We start from the raw sequence: 20,256 nt of genomic DNA, 5'->3' as shown, positions 1-20,256 counted from the left end.
GTATGTGAATTAATGCACCTTCTATCTGGCAAATATCATGTAACCCTTTTACTAATTACAATAAAAAAAGGAAAAAAAATAAATGGTTGCTTTTATTATTAAGCCACTAAGGCCTCCAATTTATCTTACTGGGCTCTTTCCCAAGATGGAAGTCTACACCTAAGGTCTACCAATGAAGAATAGAGTTCTTCCAACCGTTGCTGCCTCCCCTTAGAGTACTTTCACAGGGGGCCAACTTATTCCCTTCTTTTCTCCTAATGTGCAGAGATTTAGTGCCAGTATAAATCTGAGAGTTATTTCTCAACTAAAGCAAAAGAATTCAAAGCCAAAGAAATGAATGATTTTGCGTCTCCTAAGATCAAGTACCAAGTCCACACATTAATCTGTCCATACTAATTGAGCAATATGAAAAACTCCCAGAATCAGAGACGTATAAAATCTTGTGTTAAAAGAGACCCTAGAAATCATCTAGTGCAATTCCTCCCCAAAGAATTACCTCTCATATTATCTAGACTTCTCCAAAGACAAATCTACACATCGCTAATCCACTCCATGCTTAAACCCCTGAGTTGCTCTACTTCATGCTGTGCATATCATGGGATCTACCTGGACCAAAGACTGATGTCCAGACAAAGGAAGGTTTGAATGGCCAGTAGACAGCCATGGAAATACTGCTCTAATGCCGTTGGCTAGACAGCTGTTATGCTTCCCTATTATTCAACTAATCAATTCCCATGAAGTTCTGTGTCCCTAAACTCGGCTTACAAGGAATGCTTTCAATTTGCAGCCTAACATTTGGTGAGCTATCTGTCTCTGTCTTATATTCATCCAGGTTGTACCTTCTGGAATATCGCTACCACATGATAGCCTTTCATTCATGTTTTCACTCAGCCAAGAGGGTTCTGTCTTTCATGGCATAGTTTTCACTTCCAACAATGACCCCTCACCCCAGAGATGCTCTCTTAAGAGCTAGATACTTTTCAGAAAATCTACGTCCCACCTAAATGATGTCTATCTACTCGTCTCACTGCAGATCTGGTGTAAATAAATGCAATTCACTGGCACTGTTACTAATTCGTTCTGTTCAGAAACTCCTGAACGGTTTTAAGCAATCTTGGCACATCATGAGCTTGTGGTCAATTTAACTACCCAGGTAGTATATCTTTGTAAGTCACCATTATGTCCACTCTTATATAAGATGTTTTTTAAATCTAAATGGTGATCTATATGCTATGCCACATTTATATATTGGTCTACAGCTCTTTCACATCTTATTTCTGTTAATGTTCATATATATATATATACGTATATATATATACGTATATATATATATATTCCTCCAACATCTGGGTTAACTATGAATTCAAGAAGTATACTGGAATGATAATATGGTTCAAGTGATAGAGAGCCAGCCTGCAGTGAAAAAGCTAAGGGACAATGCACAGGCCTTAAATTCAAGCCCCAGAATCAGCATGCATGTGCACATGCACACACGGGCGCATACGCATGCACGCGCGCGCACACACACACACACACACACACACACACACACGCATGCACAAGAAGCATGCTTGTTGGCTTTTATGTAAGTCACTAAAAAATACATACTGGAGACAAAAGAGAGAAATGAATGACATTGTACTAGAAGTACCTCCTCAGACACTCTGGCCTTCATCTGACTTTGTTACTGGAGTAAAGTAGTTAAGGTAATTATAATGTACACATTTACATTCAAATGTATTTTTGTTTGTTGCAAAAGTGTAGGAAAGTAATTAAATATGAAGTAGTGCTATAAATAATTATTTTTGGGTTCTATAGTTCTTTTAGAGTAACTCTGGCTTCCCACTTCATATCTAGAAATCTATTGGATCCAAGGTGGCCAGTGGACAGAGGAATTGCCTTTAAATGCCCCAGCTTTGGTCAAGTAGGCTCAATCTCAAGCTTTTAATCTATTTAAATATAGCTATTAGATCTCTGGTGCCTTTTTAAAAGAAAAACACCAGGGGATATTTCATTTGGAGTAAGATAGCAGAAGAAAAAGACATATATTTCTTACATGTAAGATTGTGCCACTAGGGGATCTATGTGGGAAAATATTTTTTTACTATTTTTATTAGCACATATCCATAGTACAAGAGTGTTTCATTATAATTCTATAGATGCATAAAGTGTACTTTGAACAAGTTCACATCCTTCTGAAGGAAATGATATGCGAGTAAATTCACTAAGTGAATAGAGGAGCAAGATCTGAAGAATAAACCAGAAAAAAATATTTTTATACAGTGACAGATTTAACAATTTATCAGCGCTCCAAATGAAACTTGGCAAAAATGTCAGCCTCTTTATCACTATGATGATACAACTGAAAAAAGAAAAATATTATAACTATACCTACTTCCCAGTATATATGTGAATACCAGTGAATATCCCTTTGAAAGGTGAATAAAAGTATACTAGGATGAGAAACCAACACCATTTCATAGACGTTACTTTCTTATAACAAATGCAATTTACTAAACATTTTGCAAAAACTAAATGCAAATCAATATTTTACATTGGTCTAAGTCGTTTTTTACTCAAACTCAGAGGAATAATGATTTGATAAAACCAGCAACACTGATTGATCCAGGAGACTCTTGGTACTTTTCAGAGAAACAAGACTGATGAAAGAAAAAGTTTGCTTTGATATTTACTAGGGAATGAATAGATTAACTTATAGGAGAAACATCTTAGACTGTGTATACTTCCTTTCAAAAGGTTATCTTCAGAAATTAAAATGAAAACTTTTAAGGAATCTGCTGGTATTGGATGAGGGCACCTAATAAAAAGATCTACACTTTTAATATTAATAGCTATATGTATCACTGTAAAACCAAAATGCTGCTTTTGCTTGAAACTGTTGTAAAGCATTTCTGTACTACAGGAGAGAGGACATCAGATCTGCATTGTTAAAGACAGGCTCTTTAAAATGATGACAATAAAATCAACCCACATGCTCACTGTAGAGATCAAGGAAAAGAATGAGGGTGAAAACAAGAGAATAATTAAGGTTAAAGAATACATACATATACAGAGAGTGTGGAAGCATCTACTGTTTATTCCTGCTTAGAATTAATCTTACAGTTTTTGTGCTTTGTGCCTAGTATAATCTCAGAATCACAGAAGATTTTGATAATTGAGTGATATATAAATGAATAACCATCCAGATATCATGGGGGGGAAATGACTATTGTGATTGTATGAAAACTTGTGCAAGATACATTTTATGATATGTAAATTCAACCTTTAAAGTTTATGTTAGAAAGAAGCACCCGTGGCTCCTGGCTGTAATCCTAGCTACTCAAGAGGAAGACTAAGATCTGAGGATCGTGGTTCAAAGCAGCCCAGGCACAAAAGTCCATGAGACTCTTATCTCCAATTAACCACCAGAAAACCGGAAGTGGCACTGTGGCTCAAAATGGTAGAGTACTAGCCTTGAGCTGAAGAGTTCAGACCCAGAGCTCAAGCCCCTGAACCAAGACCAAAAAAAAAAAAAAAGCTTATACTAGAACATAAAAAATAAACACATATTAAAAAAACAGATGTGTTTTATACAGGTTAATTCTACAAGAGCAACACACATAAGCATATATAAAGAGCCATTCATTGCTAAATGATAGAGGCATGGTCTGCAAAGTGGCTCATGAAGCCCTGAATTTGCTCACACAACCTAAGCCAGCTATATTACTGCTAAGGAGTGAAACCTCACAAGACCACCTTCATACACTGACTAACATGTTCATGTGTAGCAAGAGTATGTGTGGTTAATAGCTCAAATATATTAGATAAATAAATGAACAATGAAGCTAATAGTAACTAAAGCACTTGAAGTAAAAAAAATATATTTGTACTCAGGTGATTACCTAGCTTGGCCCTGCTAAGTGTTTGTGTACACAGTTTCTTTTCAGTGAGCCTTTGTTTCTTATCAATACAGTTTGAGTACTGGTTGCAATATTAAAAATAAATAAATAAATCTTTCTGGGGCTGGGAGTTTGGCCTAATGGTAGAGTACTTGCCTAGCATGCACTAAGACACGGGTTCAATTCCTTGGTACCACATACATAGAAAAGTCAGAAGTGGTGCTGTGGTTCAAGTGGTAGAGCACTAGCCTAGAGGAAAGCACAAGGACAGTGATCAGGCCCTGAGTTCAGTCCCCAGGACTGGTAAATCAATCTTCCTAACAAAGGCAATTTTCTCAAAGAAAAAAAAAAAAAGGCAGTCCTCTTTCCTTAACAATTTGGGAAAGTGTGTGCTAATTTTACACATGAAATGTCTGAGAAAAGAGCTGAAGTAAGGCTATTTACCTGGGTTTGAAGAGGCAGTGACATAGGATCTTTGTTTGAACTCTTTTTGCTTGGATATAGATTCGCATTCCTGGGTCGAAATACAGAATAGAGGTGTAGGCCCTGAATGAGCACCTCTCCGGAAAACTGAAATAGAAAATACCAAAATCATCATGTAGAGGATATAACAAGGACTTCTTTTTCAGAATGAAAGAAAATCAGACAGTGTGCTTCTAAAAGATTTGAAGAATTTTCTGCTAAAATTAATGCCACAAACAATGGCTAATGTGCATTTGCTTCATTAAGCAAAGGCCTACAGGAATAATCTATACTTAAAGCTGAGATTTTTCTTATCAAACCAACCAACCAAGTAAATGTATATCCATCAATGGTAGAAAATGTATTTCCCACTGGAACAGCTGTCCCATGGGCAACAGGGGCTCACACTTGAAATCCTTGCTACTCAAGAGGCTGAGATCTGAAGATTGTGGTTCAAGGCTAGTCTGAGCAGAAAAGTCTATGAGAATCATCTCTAATTAACCACAAAAAAGTCAGAAGTAGAGCTACAGCTCAAGCGGTAGAGCAGTAAACCTGAGCAATAAAAACTAAGGAAGATGCTCGGGCCCTGAGTTCAAGCCCAGTACACACACACACACACACACACACACACACACACACACACACTGACCAAGATTAGGGGCATGGCTCAAATGTTAAAGAGCTATCATCCCAGCACAGTACCCTGAGTTTAAATCTGTGTTGTCAAGTAAAATAAAAACAATCTCATCCAGCCTATAGATGGGCTTACAATTGTAATCCTAGCTACTAAAGGCTGAAATCTGATGCTCACAGTTCAAAACCAGTTTAGGGAACAAAGTCTGTGAAACTCTTTATTTCCAATTAATCTCCAATTAACCACTAAAAACCAGAAATGGATTTGGTTATCTGAAATTGGATAGGGAACGGGGGAAAACAAGATGAGGAGTGGGGGAGAGGGGAAGGGAAATGGGGACCATGACATGTGAAAGGGTATCAATGTGTGGGAATTAAGGTACCATTTATCTGGCAAATATCATGTAACCCTTCTATTAATTACAATAAAAAATATATTAAAAAAAAAAACAGAAATGGTAGAGTGGCTCAAGTGGTAAAGCACTAGTCTTGAGTACAAAGAGGCTGGGGGACAGTGCCCAGGCCTTGAGTTCAAGCCTTACAACCGATGAGAGAGACAGGGGTAGGGGTGGAAGGCAGTAAACCGTCCTTCTTGCAATTCTTCCTCAGTTCTGAAAGAGACAAAGGTGACCAGAGGAATAGTCAGGCCAACTAGTAGAGATTACTCAGCAGGACTGAACCCCTGACAGGCTGGGAAGCAAGAAAACAACTCCAGGAATCTGCAAAAGTGAAGACAAAGCCAGATGAAACTCAAGGATTTCTTAATGAGATAAATGCTCCCACCAGCACTAACTGAAACTGACCAGCACTATCTGAAACTGAAGCAGGGTATTTCTTTGCTGAAAAAGAAATGAATGAGTTAGCCTAGAGCAGAATTTTTCCCAATATAAATTCTATAAAAGTACATTGTGCATGGCTATTATCTCATTAAAGTTATAACAGGACAGCCTGTCTATATCTGGGTGTTATGTCACAATAACGTAGTTACAGTAGATCAGAAACTTTATTCAAAAGTTTAGCTGGGCGCAGTGGCTCACGCCTATAATCCTAGATACACTCAGGAGGCTGAGATCTGAGGATCGAGGTTCAAAGCCAGCCCAGGTACAAAAGGATCTGTGACTCTTATCTCCAATTAACCTCTGGAAAACTGAAGTGGGGCTTGACTCAGGGGTAGGGTGATAGCCTTGAGCTGAAGAGCTCAGGGACAACGCCCAGGCCTAGTTCAAGCCCCATGACCCACAAAAAAGGGGGTAGGTTTTCTTGGGATGGGATTCTATGAGCATTCCAAGGACTTTTACCATTGCTTAATCCTTTCTGTATCTCTTAATCTGAAATTTCCCTTAAAGCCAGTTGCTCCTATCCAGGAGTCAGTGACTTATACCTGTAATCCTAGGTATTCAAGGCTGAAATCTGAGGATTGGTTTAAAACCAGCCCAGGCAGGAAAGTCCATGAGACTCTTAATTTCCCATTAACAGCAGTTTAGCCATCATCACTTTCCTTTGCTATTGATCTTGGTCTTGGGTTAGTCAGAATTAGATGGCTTTCTGATTGGTGGGTCTCCTTTCTGTTTCCCCATAAGATTTAGACACTAAAGGTTTACTGTTCCAATGTTATTGTTAACTTTTGAGGCTCTATTTATCCAGTTATCTAATAAATGATTAATAGTAAATATAACAAGCATAAAAGGGGCATGGAAAAGGTCCTCAAGAATCTCCTACATTAAGGACAACAATCATTCATTATATGGCTTTTGTTTCAATATCCTGGAGGTCCTTTCAATTAGCTTCACATTATATGACCTTATGTATCAAGGTTTTGCTCTATTGCAGATCTCTGCTAGTAGAGCCCAAGGTTTCTACTGATTATGACAAATGAGGGAAACCATTGAGCCTAAGTTCCTTTGAGTCTGGCTTACTTCACTTGATATGATTTTTTCTAAGTCTTTCCATTTCCTAACAAATGGGGCGATGTCATTCTTTCTGACAGCAGCATAGAATTCCATTGTGTACAAATACCACAACTTGTTGATCCACTCATCAACTGAGGGACATCTAGGTTGGTTCCATATCTTTGCTATGGTGAATAGTGCTGCAATGAACACTGTTGTGCTAGTGGGTTTAGTATGTCCTTGTTTCTGGATGGTTGGGTAAATGCCAAGTAGTGGAATTGCTGGGTCATAGGGGAGTTCTATGTTTAGCCTTTTGAGGCACTGCCACACTGCTTTCCATACTCATCTCCTTTGCTGTCCCTTGGTTATCTCATATTGGTATAGTATCTCACTTTGTTATCTGATATATTGAATTTATTTGTATTTGGATATTTGAAATTTGATAGGGAAGGGGGGAAAACCAAGACGGGTGGGGGGTGTGGGGGGGGAGGGAAATGGGTACCAAGACATGTGAAAGGGTATCAATGTATGTGAATTAATGCACCTTCTATCTGGCAAATATCATGTAACCCTTTTACTAATTACAATTTAAAAAATTTAAAAAAAAAGAAACATTGGGAATGTTCAAGATCCAATACTTTAAATGAATTTGAAATTACATATTGCTAACGGTATTTTTAAAGAATGTAAATTACTTGACAATGGATAATCTAGACTTAGAGAAACCTGAACTCAACCAGTATATCTTTTTAACAGCATAAAGAGAACTGGGAGAAAATGTGGGAGGGAATGATACTGTTCAAAGAGAAATATACTTATTATCTGACTTATATGACTATATCTCTGTTTGTGCATCATCTTTACAATAAATAAAAGAATGTGATGTAAATAGCACAAAACACTTTACAAATTCAAAAAAAAAAAAAAAAGAATCTCCTACAATAGGAGACTCACTAGAAAAACCTGGAGGCCTTGGTATACAACTATACCCCTGGCTAGTATAGACAGAAGTAGTACTGAGATTTGAACTCAGGGTCTCATGTTTAGTATTAGGTCCATTACCTTTAGCCATGCTCCCAATATTTTTTTATTTAGTGTACTTTTCCAATAGGGTCCTGCACTTTTGTGCCAGACTGGCATCAGAAAGCAATTCTCCTACCTCCACTCCCTGCAAATCTGGGATCACAGATGCAATCCTCCACATTCAGGTTGTTGTTTGATTGATATTGTCAGTCATGAGGCTTCAACTCTGGGCCTGGGCACCGTCCTTGAGCTCTTCAGCCCAAGGCTACCTCCCTACCCACTTAGCCACAGCACCACTTCCCCAGCTTGTTTTTTAAAATGGAGTTTAGCTAACACTAGGCTGACCTCTGAGTGGCTAGGATTATAGTCATGCACCAAAACAGAGTCCCTGAAGAAAACAGGTTTTCAGCGTAAGTCATATCCTTTACATGATCTAGACAGAAGCCAGCCTCACTAGTTAGGAAAAGTTTTATATCCATCTAAGCACCTGGTTGTCACTGTGATCAAGCCCAACATGGCAAAGAATCTCTCTGAAGGACAGACACCTACTAACGATGACTCTTTCCTACTCACATGGCTACTTTTCCCAGGTCCTGTTCAGAATGGTACTGTGAAGTCTGTGACAGAAAAGCAACAATAATGGAAGGCTCACCATAAAATTGCACATGAAATGAGCCACGCATTCTAAGCTTCCAACTCTGACATGTGATTCTTCATGATCTCTGATCCCAGCTGTTTGGAAATAGTACGTCATGATCGTTTCCACACATGGGGTCATCCTTTTTTATTTTAATCTCCAAGGCAAGGCATGGGCAATACTTTTGTCACTCTCTGAAATTTTTGACCCTTCCAGGTGAATATGGAGGTTTCACTTCCTGTGAGCCTTCCCTCATCTCCCACAAGCAGTGAAATGCTATTCTTTGGGATCTCCTCCTAAACTCAGATTCCTTATATAAGGACTTTGAAAACATAAAATAATGATGCCATAAATCTTTTTAAATAAAGTCCTTCACTAGGGAAACTGACCTACAAATGTGCTCTCAGTAATAAGGATAACCTCAAAGGATGAAAGAAAAATGTAATTCCCCATTCACAAGGAGTGACTTGACACAAGGATTTTTAATCTCCATTTTGCTTGTATCTTTCCCATCTCCTTACATTCTGTCAGACATCCCCATATCTTTATCATAGTAGATCTTTCTCTCTTACTTTGTATTTACTTGGATTTATTTGTATTTTGTTATTTGAAATTGGATAGGGAAGGGGGGAAACCAAGACTGGGGGGCGGAGGGGCGGGTAATGGGGACCAAGACATGTGAAAGGGTATCAATATATGTGAATTAATGCACCTTCTATCTGGAAAATATAATGTAACCCTTTTATTAATTACAATAAAAAATATAAAAAAATAAAAAAAATAATTGGCTATAAGAAACTGAACAAAGAAGAAGCAGGCCGTGTGTGTGTGTGTGTGTGTGTGTGTGTGTGTGTGTGTGTGCACATGCGCATGTGCACCCATGTGTGTCATATAAGGGGCAGGAGTTTGGCCTAGTGGTAGAGTACTTGCCATGTGTATTATATGAGTTATATGAAGGGGGAAGGGAAATGAGTATTTTAAATCAGTATCTGGCTTCTCAGTCTGCAGAGTATGATAGAAGGAGACAGAGCAGAATCCATGCTACTGTCCCCTGTTGAGTCTTATGAATTCTTAAAAGTTAGTCTCCCATTTAGGTTTCAGAGGTGACCGCTTACTGCATACAACCTGTTCCTGTTATTTTGCTGCTGTTGTAAATGTGGATCCACGGTGGATTCATGCACTGTAGTTATCAAACAGTGCCAGAGGCTGAAAGGAATCAGAGGTGAAGCTGTGTAGCCAAGGTTGCTATTTGTTGATTCAGATTCTTGGTGGCTGGAGTCTAAGCATTTGAACTCTCTAAAGCTAAGGAGACAATTCTTTTAACCCTGCAAAGTTTGGAAGCCATAACTTGGTAAGTGAGCAGGTGGTATAGAAGTAAGATTCCCAAAAGAGAAGGACAGACTCACAAGTGGTTGAATACAGGATGACAGCCACACAAGAAAAACATACAACAGACTCCTAGTCAGCAATGAAGTGATAGCTTAACATCTTAGCACATGCTAATATTTAATTTCAATTGTGCAGTATTGAGAAATGAATGTATAAGGTACAGATAAGACATCACTAATCCATTCACAGATTTGTATATTCATGAGTCAAGAGTAGATCTGTTTAAAAATGCCCATTTGTCCCTGTCTCATAAGCACCTCTTGAACTATGATTCCTCGACTAATATAGGACTTGGTGGAAAATCTCTGATTGAAGGAAGGATGTCACTAGATATGAATCCTTGACCTTCAATGTCCAAATTTCCAGAACCACAAGTTAAATAGCCTATTTTTTTATTGTCTTCTCAGCCTCAGGTATTTTTTTTTAATTTTTTTTTTATTGTAATGAGTAAAAGGGTTACATGATATTTGCCAGATAGAAGGTGCATTAATTCACATACATTGATACCCTTTCACATGTCTTGGTACCCATTTCCCTCCCCCCTCCCACCCCCTACCCGTCTTGGTTTTCCCCCCTTCCCTATCAAATTTCAAATATCCAAATACAAATAAATTCAATATATCAGATAACAAAGTGAGATACTATACCAATATGAGATAACCAAGGGACAGCAAAGGAGATGAGAGACAACATAGTACATTAAGGACAACAATCATTCATTATATGGCTTTTGTTTCAATATCCTGGAGGTCCTTTCAACTAGCTTCACATTATATGGCCTTATGTATCAAGATTTTGCTCTATTGCAGATCTCTGCTCTCAGGTATTTTCTTACAGTAACAGAAAACAGACTAAGCCATCTTTCAAAGTACAATATTGAGATGCAAATTCTAAATTTCAACCATTAGACCAAGCTATGTCTCTTCTGCAATATCTCAGAAGTGTCATATTTTACTCATGAAATACTGTTATTATAACCAAAATTATTTTCTAAATTTATTACTAAAGTTACTGACAAGTCTCTGGAGATGTCTTAAAGTTGAAATTAATAAAATATATAGTAGCATGAATATAAGTAAATGCATCAAAGACTTTTAACTAGTTAAAATTCTGAACTTTGAAGAGACTTATCAAATTTAATCTTAGAGTAGATTATACCTAAGAGGAATGTCAACTCAAAAGAAGCAATTTAAAAGAAAAGTTATAAGTTACATAAAGTACTAAAAGTGCTTTTTTGTTGCAAGCAATACAACAGTTTGAAGCTATAACTTTGATGTGTTTTAATCCCCTGAGTTGAGATATAAACTACAGACATTATATGATGTCTATGATGATGGTCTATTTAGAAAGATGTTGGCAATTTGGCACCTAATTTCAAGGTATTACTTGGGACAAATTTTTAACTCCATTTTTTTGTTCTATCATCAGCCAGATGCTGTTTCTGAGCTTTTCTTCTCAAGGCTAGTTCTCTACCTCTTTAAATCATGGTTCCACTTCCAGTTTTCTGGTAGTTAATTGGAGATAAGAGTCTCATACACTTTGCTGCCCAGACTGGCTTGGAACTGCAATCCTCAGACCTCAGCCTTCTGAGCAACCAGGATTATAGGCATGAGCCACCAGCACGGGCCCACCATCCCTTCTTGACATCATCAAATTGTGGGGCCAGTGGCTCACTGCCTGGGGCGGTGCCCAAGCCCTGAGTTCAAGCCCCACAACTGACCCCCCAAAAAAAGAATGATATCTCTTAGGGCTGTAAAAGTGGCTTACTGGTAGAGTGACTTGGGTTCTTTTCCTCAGTATCACATGAAGAGAAAACACCGGAAATGGCCCTGTGACCCAAGTGGTAGAATGCTAGCCTTGAACAAACAAAAGAAGCTCAGGGACAGTGCCCATACCCTGAGTTCAAGCTCCAGAAAAGAAAACAAAAAGAAAGATGCTTCCTATTTACAATAATTGTTCTGCAAATAAATTCTATCTTTTTTTTTTTTTTTTTTTTTTGCCAGTCCTGGGGCTTGGACTTAGGGCCTGAGCACTGTCCTTGGGCTTTCTCAAGGTTCAAGGTTAGAGCTCTTGAGCCATGGCACTACATCCAGATTTTTCTGTGTATGTGGTACCAAGGAATCAAACCAGGTCTTCATGTATGCTAGGTAAACACTTTACCATTAGGCTATGCTCCCAGCCCTAAATTCTATCTTTGACACATTTTTTTCATGACTAAATGGGAGGTTTTTTTGGTTTTTGTTTTGTTTTTGCTTAAAAATGAACCTGTAGGAGCCAGGAGTTTGGTCTACTGGTAAAGTGCTTGCCTAGCATGCACGAAGACCCAAGTTCGATTCCTCCAGACCATATACATAGAAAAAAGCCAGAAATGGTGCTGTGGCACAAGTGGTAGAGCTCTAGCTCTTGAAAAAGCCAAAGGACAGTGCCCAAGCCCTGAGTTCAAAGCCCAGGACTGGCAAAAAATAAAAAAGAAATAAAAAAAAAAAAGAAAAAGCCAGGCATGGTGGATTACACCTGTAACCCTAACTGCTCAGGAGGCTGAGATCCGAGGGTTACGGTTCATCTCCAATTAATCACTAGAAAGAGGGAAGTAGGGCTGTGGCTCAAGGGATAGAGTGGTAGCCTTCAGCTAAAGAGCTCGGGGACAGCTCCTGGCCCAGAGTTAGGGTGGTAGACTTGAGCTGCACCTAGACCCAGAGTTCAAGCTTCATGACCCACAAGAAAAAAAAGATACTTAAAAATAATTTTAAAATGGGCCTGGGAGTCTGGCCTAGTGGTAGAGAGCTGGCCAAGCATGCAGGAAGCCCTGGGTTTGATTCCTCGGTACCAACCACACAGGAAAAAAAAAAAAAACAGAAGTGGTGCCGTGGCTCAAGTGTAGAGTGCTAGTTTTGAGAAACTCCAAGGACTGTGCCCAGGCCCTGAGTTCAAGCCCCAAGACTGGCAATAAAATAATAAACTTATATTTTTTAAATAATAAGGCTTTTAGAATAAATAAATGTATTACTCTTATTTATGGCTTCAGTTAAACAACTTCAATTAAACAACCAGGCTAAATAAAATCAATCAGATTGGATTTTACCTTTGAAATACATTCTATCACTAAAATGTGACATTAAGAAACTGTAGACATAAGCTGGTTCGTCTTCAGTAAGTTATTTCAGTGAATCCTGGCTCTGGTCAGGATTCTGTTCTTTCTCCAGACATTTTCAGGTAGGCCTCTCAGTATCTTCTCATTCTGTTTCCCAGAAAATGGTCACCAAGACTAGTTGTGTCAATGTACTTTATTATTTTTATAACAGTGAGTGAAAGTTCATGAGGCCATTCTGGACAAATCTTTCCTTGAGGGATATTCCCACCTGATCTTCATCATCATCTGAAGATGCACTAATGTCTGCTTTTGATTATGATGAAAGTGACCCCTGTGGGGCTGGTTCTTTTTCATACTTAAGTAGGAATTGTGGTACTAAAGAACTTCTAGAGCATGATCCGGGGGTCCCCAAACATACTGGCACCTTTGAATCACTTGGGGAACATCAGGAAGGTACTGATTTCTAGACTTGATATACAGAGATTAAGTTTAACTTAAATTTTATTGTAAAGATGACATATAGAGGGCTTGCATAAATTACATAAGGCAGGTAATGAGTACATTTCTTTTTGAACAGTGTCAGTAGGGTTTTGTTTTGTTGGTCATGGGTCATGAACTCTAGATATGGGTGATGTCCCTAAGGTCTTCAGCTCAAGTCTACCTCTCTACCACATTGAGCCACAGCACCACTTCTGGCTAGGATTATAGGCATGAGCCACCAACACCTGGCTATTGGGGTTATTTAAAATAGTATATATTAAGTTACCCAAGTGGATTTTTCTGTGACCTACACAATGTAACCTCATCAAACTTACACCTCCCATTACCTGCACTCCTACCCTACCATCTTCTAACATAATTTCAAAGGGTTATATTGCTTTTTTTTCTCATACATAAAATAATTTGATTGTATTTACCTACATTTACCCTCTCCATTCTTTGGTGAAGCCCAAGGTTTTGTTCTTTTGCATGTTTTCTTTTTTTTTCTTTTTTTTTAGGTGCAGGTTCTAGGGCTTGAACTTAGGACCCGAGGACTATCCTTGAGTTCTTGTTTTGTTTTGGTTTTTGCTCAAGGTTATCTCTCTGCCACTTGAGCCACAGCTCCATTTCCAGCCTTTGGGTGCTTAACTCGAGATAATAGTATCATAGACTTTTCTGCTTGAGCTAGCTTTGAACTGCAGTCCTCACATCTCAGCCTTCTGAATAGCTAAGATGACAGGCATGAGCCACCAGTGCTTAGTGATTTTGTACATCTTAAGAAATCATCTCTGAACCCAACAAAACAAGTTACTCTTACTGGTCTAGCTTACATCATTGATGAAACATATAAAATTGATTGCCCCAGTGGAACAGAGCAGGGAGCTCAGACCTGGAGCCAAGATGAGGCACCACTAGCTCTAACCTACTGGCAATATGGAGAGACAGACTTCAAGCATACACATTACTCACCCCTCCGGAGCCCCAGTCATCAAGATGTCTTCTTTGTCAGTTCTCACATCCAACTCTGGTTCTCCACTAAGCAGAAACTTCAAATTATAAATAATTAGCAAAGTACCTGGTAGAAAAACAAATGTTTAACTTGTCAATATTATAAATATGCTCATTGTCAAGCCTTGCATCATCCTCTGTGGAACTGAGTTTTCTGTAGACCAGATTTTCTTTTGTACTTCAATAAATAATATATCTGGAAAAGCTCCAAGATGTATCTTGAAGCAACTTTCACTCTCTGCCAAAAAGTGTTGCTTTTCCTCAATGATACTGCTTGCTACTATTCCATTCATTATACATCTTTCAAACCTTGGCACTCTTTCCATCATTTGCATTCTAAAAGTTGTTAGGAGCCGGAGCCCAGTTTGTATTACAGGCCAAGCTTTCATTGGTGGAAATGAAGTCAATTCATCAGAGAACAAATACGAGTTTTTAAAGTTTGCAGATACAAAGTATTGCTCTGAGACTCCACAGTTAGTTCTGCCAACTCTTCTCTGTAAAGAACTAGTTAGTAAACATTTCAGACTTCGTAGTCATTTGATCTGTCACATATAATTACAACTTAACTCTGCTACTGTTGTAGGAAAGCAGACTTAGAGAAAACATAAACACATGAATTATAGTTTCATTCTAATAAAAGTTTGTCAGTCGTGGGACTTGAACCAGCACCAAGGTGCTGTCCCCAAGCAATTCAGCTCAAGACTAGCTGTCTACCACTTTGATCCACAGTGCTACTTCCTGGTTTTTGGTGGTTAATTGGAGATAAGAGTCTCATGGACTTTTATGCCCAGGCTAGCTTTGAAATGCAGTCCTCAGATCTCAGCCTCTTAAGTAACTAGGATTACAGGTATGAGCCACCAGTACCCAGATTAAAATTTTATTTATAAATACAAGTATATAGCTGAATTTGACATGGGGCTATAATTTGCTTATCTCCGTTCTAAGAGCAGACTAATAATTTTAAAAGCTCAGATTGTTTAAAAAAATAACTATAACGTTAAGATAAGTAAGATTGTCAGAAAAATTAAAAATGAAATCTAGTAGTAATTTGGGGGGGAGTAAAAACAGTGGCTAAGAACAAAAACTCTGACAGCTAAATATCTGTGTCTAAACCCTAGGTTAAGCATTTAATAGTGCAGTGACCTCATCATTCTAAACCTAATTTTTCTAACCTATGCAAAGACATGCACGAGGAACCCGTCACACCGAGTTATATGCAGAAATGAAATGACTTAATTTTTAGAAAGCAATTGAACCCAAATCATAAAATAAATACTCCATGAGTATCTGGACATTTCTCAATTGAGAGTCAACTAAGAGACTCTACTAAATTTCTTTAAAGGATATCCGATGAGTGCTAACAAAATAGTAACTTGGACACTATACTTTTTTTTGGAAAGAAGTGGCTTAAAACACAACTCTAACCAAAATACCACATTCTTTTTTAGAAAAGAAATCTCAGAGATGGATTAAGTCTGAGACCAACCTACAGAATTCATACAATAATCATTACATCAATCAAAGTTGCAACAAGACAGGGGGCACACAGCTTTTCCTCCGGTAACATTCATGCTTTTAGCCAAGCATTTAATAGTGTAGACAGGAAACAGGGTGGACATTAGAGGAAGAATGCACTGGAAAATGTCAGTACAGCCAGCACAAACCCAGCCAGTTAAGGCAGAATGATGGTAGAGCCTGAAAGAATGACAGGAAAGCTCATGTTAACCTGGAAGAACACTGACCGTGGCTTTGCTCACCCACATCCACAGAAACATGATTCAGTACTCTACAAGGGAAAATTTCAGCCTGGCATCACACCTTTGAGATGATGCCATAAGCATCTCCTGACTTCATTGTAAGGCTCGGGACTGGGGAATCCCTAGGGCCGCAGACTTCATCACTGTGTTCCAGGCTCATGCAAGCACAAAGCTTTCTCCTAGTGTCAGTATGGTTAACATAGGTTAACTCCTTATGAAAACATGATTGGATGTCCATTAGCTTCAGAATAACAGGCTGCTGATAGTCTTTATATACTTCCTACTTGGTGCTACTAAATTGCAACGTGTCTCTACCTAGGGTCTTCAGGATAATTCTCAGTTAGGCTGATAACTGGTGTTTGGGTTTCCTTCAGGCAAAACTCCAGTGGATGAATGACTGTCCCATGGACACATTCTTAGTCTTTCTTAAAACACGAAAACACAAATATACTTGTATCAGAACATTACGGTTGATGATCTTACCACATTTTCCATAGATCATATCAAACTGTTGCATCAATTCATCTTCACTTTTAAATGGAGAGTATTTATAAATTATAGACAGTTCTGTTGAGAATTTCTGGGGATTATCAGTCACAGATTCTCTGGTTCTTGTTATCCAAGAAGGTATTGGAACTACAACCTACAAGAAACATAAACCAATTGTTATGAAATACATACCAAAAATTAAAAAAAACTATCCTTTTTTTTTTACAAAGTATTACAACCAAATTTATTTAGTGCTTGGATATGGTAACTCAGGAAGTAAGACACATACGAGTCTTGGGAAGCTCCAGTGTATTCTACAGGATAAAGGAAAACACTTCAATGCAGAGGAAAGTGGAAATTGAGGGCTCCAGATCACACACCATCCTTTTCACTGATCCTAATTCATTCTACTCTTCATTCAAATGATTAAAAGGTTTATTTTCCCTCTATATTATAGTTTTAATATGGTAAGAAATATGTGTATCTGGGTTTCAATTAAATTCTCTATTTTGGGATGCGGGCATGGATATGATCTACCTCCTCTCCCTCTTAAGAGATAAGTAGAATGGCAGAGAATGTTAACAAGTTGAAAAGTAGATGACAGCATAGCAAGAAATGCATCCAAAGCCCTGCCAGAAGACAGGAGCCAACCTGATTTACAAGTTGGATTTATGCTTGAAAGACAGAGAAAGCATCTACGTTCCCTTCTGCCAACACGTCTTCCCACTCTACATACAGCCTGGATATTTTTTCTCTGAAAAAGAGTAGAGTGATGTATTTCTGGACTAAAAGACATGAACATTGTCATTAGAGGACCTCACCGACATTAGAAAGACCCAGCAAAAGTATGCAGATCAGATGCTGAGATTTCCATTCCTGAGTGATGGCAGCTAAAACCTTCAGATGCAAAGACTGTGGGGGTTTCTTGGATCTCTGACTAGTCCATAAGAAAAAAAAAATTAAAATCCTATTGTCTTTGCCAATCAGGCGGCCAATTCCATCACACTGTGATAGGCACAGTGAGCACCCCCCCCCACCTCAGTCTCAAAGAGTTTTCAAACACCATTTTAGTGGATTTTCAAATGTTTGAGGTCTGTAGCATCAGAGAAGCCTCTAATGTGATAAAATAGAAATCAAGTAACTGAACATAAGCAAAGTAACTCAGTGAAATGAGAGGCTATCAGATAAAGATGAAAATTGCTGTGAAAATATTCAGAGCTAAACTGGTTGTGGGAGTAACTATCTGCAATTCCAGCAACTTGAGGCTGACGCAGAAGTGTCAAGTAGGAAGCCCTGGCAACATCCTGAAATTATGTCTACATGCTGGGGAGTGGCACAAGGGTAGAGGGCTTTGGCTAGCACATGTGAGGTCCTAAGATCAAGTCTTAAAATCACCTGTGTATGTGTAGAAAAAGATTCTATGAAGAAAGTGGAAGATAAACATTGGGAAAAAGTCTTTCTTTACCTGTAATCCTAGCTACTCGGGAAGCTAAGATCTGAGAATCGAGGCTCAAAGCCAGCTGGGGCACTAAAGATCCTGAGACTCTTATCTCCAATTAACCACTAGAAAACTGGAAGTGGTGCTGTGGCTTCAGGGGCAGGGTGGTAACCTTGAGCTGAACAGCTCAGGGACAGCACCCAGGTCCAGTTCAAAGCCATTGCAAGCTGCTTCCAAAAGTCTCCCTGTATCTTAGCCTAGAAGATCTCAACCTACAGAAAATGAAATGCTCTCCAAAAGGCCTCCGAGGACTCCAGAATGTACAGATATCTTCTCTCCATTTCTCAAACACATCCCTGTGTTTTCCACTCGTGATTAGAAGGAAGTCATGACCACACTTTCCTTTCTGAGGGGATAAAGGACAAGTCCACCACCACTGCCATGGAAATGGAAGAAAACCCTCAATTATTACCTCAGTAAGGCCTTCTCTTTCACAGAAGGTCTGAGAAAAAAACAGACAGGTCATGGTTTCTTCCTTCTTTGTAAAAAGAATGAAGTCTTTTCCAATTCTCATGGACCCACTATATCAAAAATGAAGAACATAATGGTTTATATATCAGGTATTAATAAGAATATGCAAGTAGGCACAGTTCTGCCTACTGTAACATACTATTCTATCAATTCTTCTGCTGACGCATCACCAAGAAAACATTTTTATTTCACTTCTCACAGTAGTCAATGAATTTGACCAGCTCCACACTCCTTCAAACCTGTTGCTAGAATAAAGTTATATCCAGCACTCTGCAGAACAATCAGACCCTGGCAGAAGCTACAAGAATGAGTCTGATGTCCTTGCCTCTCATTGACACGAACAAAATATACTGTAGACACAACACTCAGACTAAAATAGGCTTCGAGGAGCAGTCAAACACAGAGATCCAATGAAGTTCAATAAAGCTGTACACATCCAGAAGTTCTACTTTGAAAAGGACTGCAAGAATTCATCTTATAATGAGAATTTTTTTAAATATAAACATCCAAATCAATTTATGGATATGGCATTTCTAAACAAGATAGAAGTCTTTTCCAAGTCTATTCTCTATTCAAAGCTCTACATATTTGCATCACTCTGTGTGAGATTATCTTCAATACTGTTTCCACTATGTGCCTTATGCAGGGAAAGACCTCACCTTTTCAGCCCATTGCCATATTGCCCAATGAATTTCAAGGTGGATAATCGCTTCTTGGAGGTTCCAAAGAGAATGATGTCTGAAGCGTCCTCTGCAAATGACAAGGAATTCTTTTTCAGTCTTTCTTATCCTCATTCCCTCCCCTAAACCCCCTCCTTTTGTTTCTTTTGGGTAATTCTGGGGGTTGATTTGAGCTCAGGGTCTACTGCTTGAAATACTCTACCACTTGAAGAACATCTCCAATCCTTTTTTCTTTTTCTTTTTAATATATTTTTATTGTAATTAATAGAAGGGTTACATTTTATTTGCCAGATAGAAGGTGCATTACTTCACATACACTGATACCCTTTCTCATGTCTTGGTCCCCAATTCCTTCCCCCACCAATCCTTTTTTCTTAGCATCATTTGGACATAGACCTTCTGATTTTGCCCAAATTGGCTTGAACTGCAATTCTCCTGTTTATGCTGTGTATAACAAATATGACAAGTATATGCCATCATTCCCAACTTTGCTGTTATTCTGGAGGTAGGACTTCCTTTACTGTTTTACCTGAGCTGGCCCTAAACCTTGATCCTTCTAATCTCTGCCTACCCCCACTATCCATACACCTAATATTTGGGATTACAGACATGAGCCAATACATATGCCTTCATCCCCTTTAAAATATATCTAATGGGTTTTATTACTCTTTTTTCATACACACATTTTTGGGGGTAGGGGTGTCGTGGGGCTTGAACTCGGCCTGGGCACTGTCCCTGAGCTCTTCAGCTCAAGGCTACCACACTATCCCTACAGCCAAAGCCCCACTTTTTCTAGTGATTAATTGGAGATAAGAGTCTCATGGACTTTAGTGCCTGAACTGTGATGCTC

At 38.6% G+C, this 20,256-nt stretch overlaps 1 protein-coding gene across 1 annotated transcript in view; it reads right to left on the bottom strand.

Moving 5' to 3' along the window:
• Positions 1–20,256, bottom strand: part of Morc1 (MORC family CW-type zinc finger 1) — a 146,369-nt gene that overhangs the window by 109,987 nt on the left and 16,126 nt on the right. Inside the window, exons 7-11 of the mRNA XM_090330932.1 lie at positions 19,386–19,476; positions 18,668–18,776; positions 16,752–16,911; positions 14,473–14,578; positions 4,344–4,469 (exon numbers count right to left, since the gene is read on the bottom strand). Coding sequence (XP_090187058.1) covers positions 4,344–4,469; positions 14,473–14,578; positions 16,752–16,911; positions 18,668–18,776; positions 19,386–19,476 — 592 coding nt within the window. The remainder of the gene's footprint in view (positions 1–4,343; positions 4,470–14,472; positions 14,579–16,751; positions 16,912–18,667; positions 18,777–19,385; positions 19,477–20,256) is intronic.

Source organism: Megascapheus bottae, chromosome 1 (assembly GCF_031878675.1).
Source record: "Megascapheus bottae isolate mThoBot1 chromosome 1, mThoBot2.hap1, whole genome shotgun sequence".
NCBI classification, from domain to species: Eukaryota; Metazoa; Chordata; class Mammalia; order Rodentia; family Geomyidae; genus Megascapheus; species Megascapheus bottae.
The sequence above is the reverse complement of the archived record's forward strand: the minus strand, read 5'-3'. Positions and strand labels throughout refer to the sequence as shown.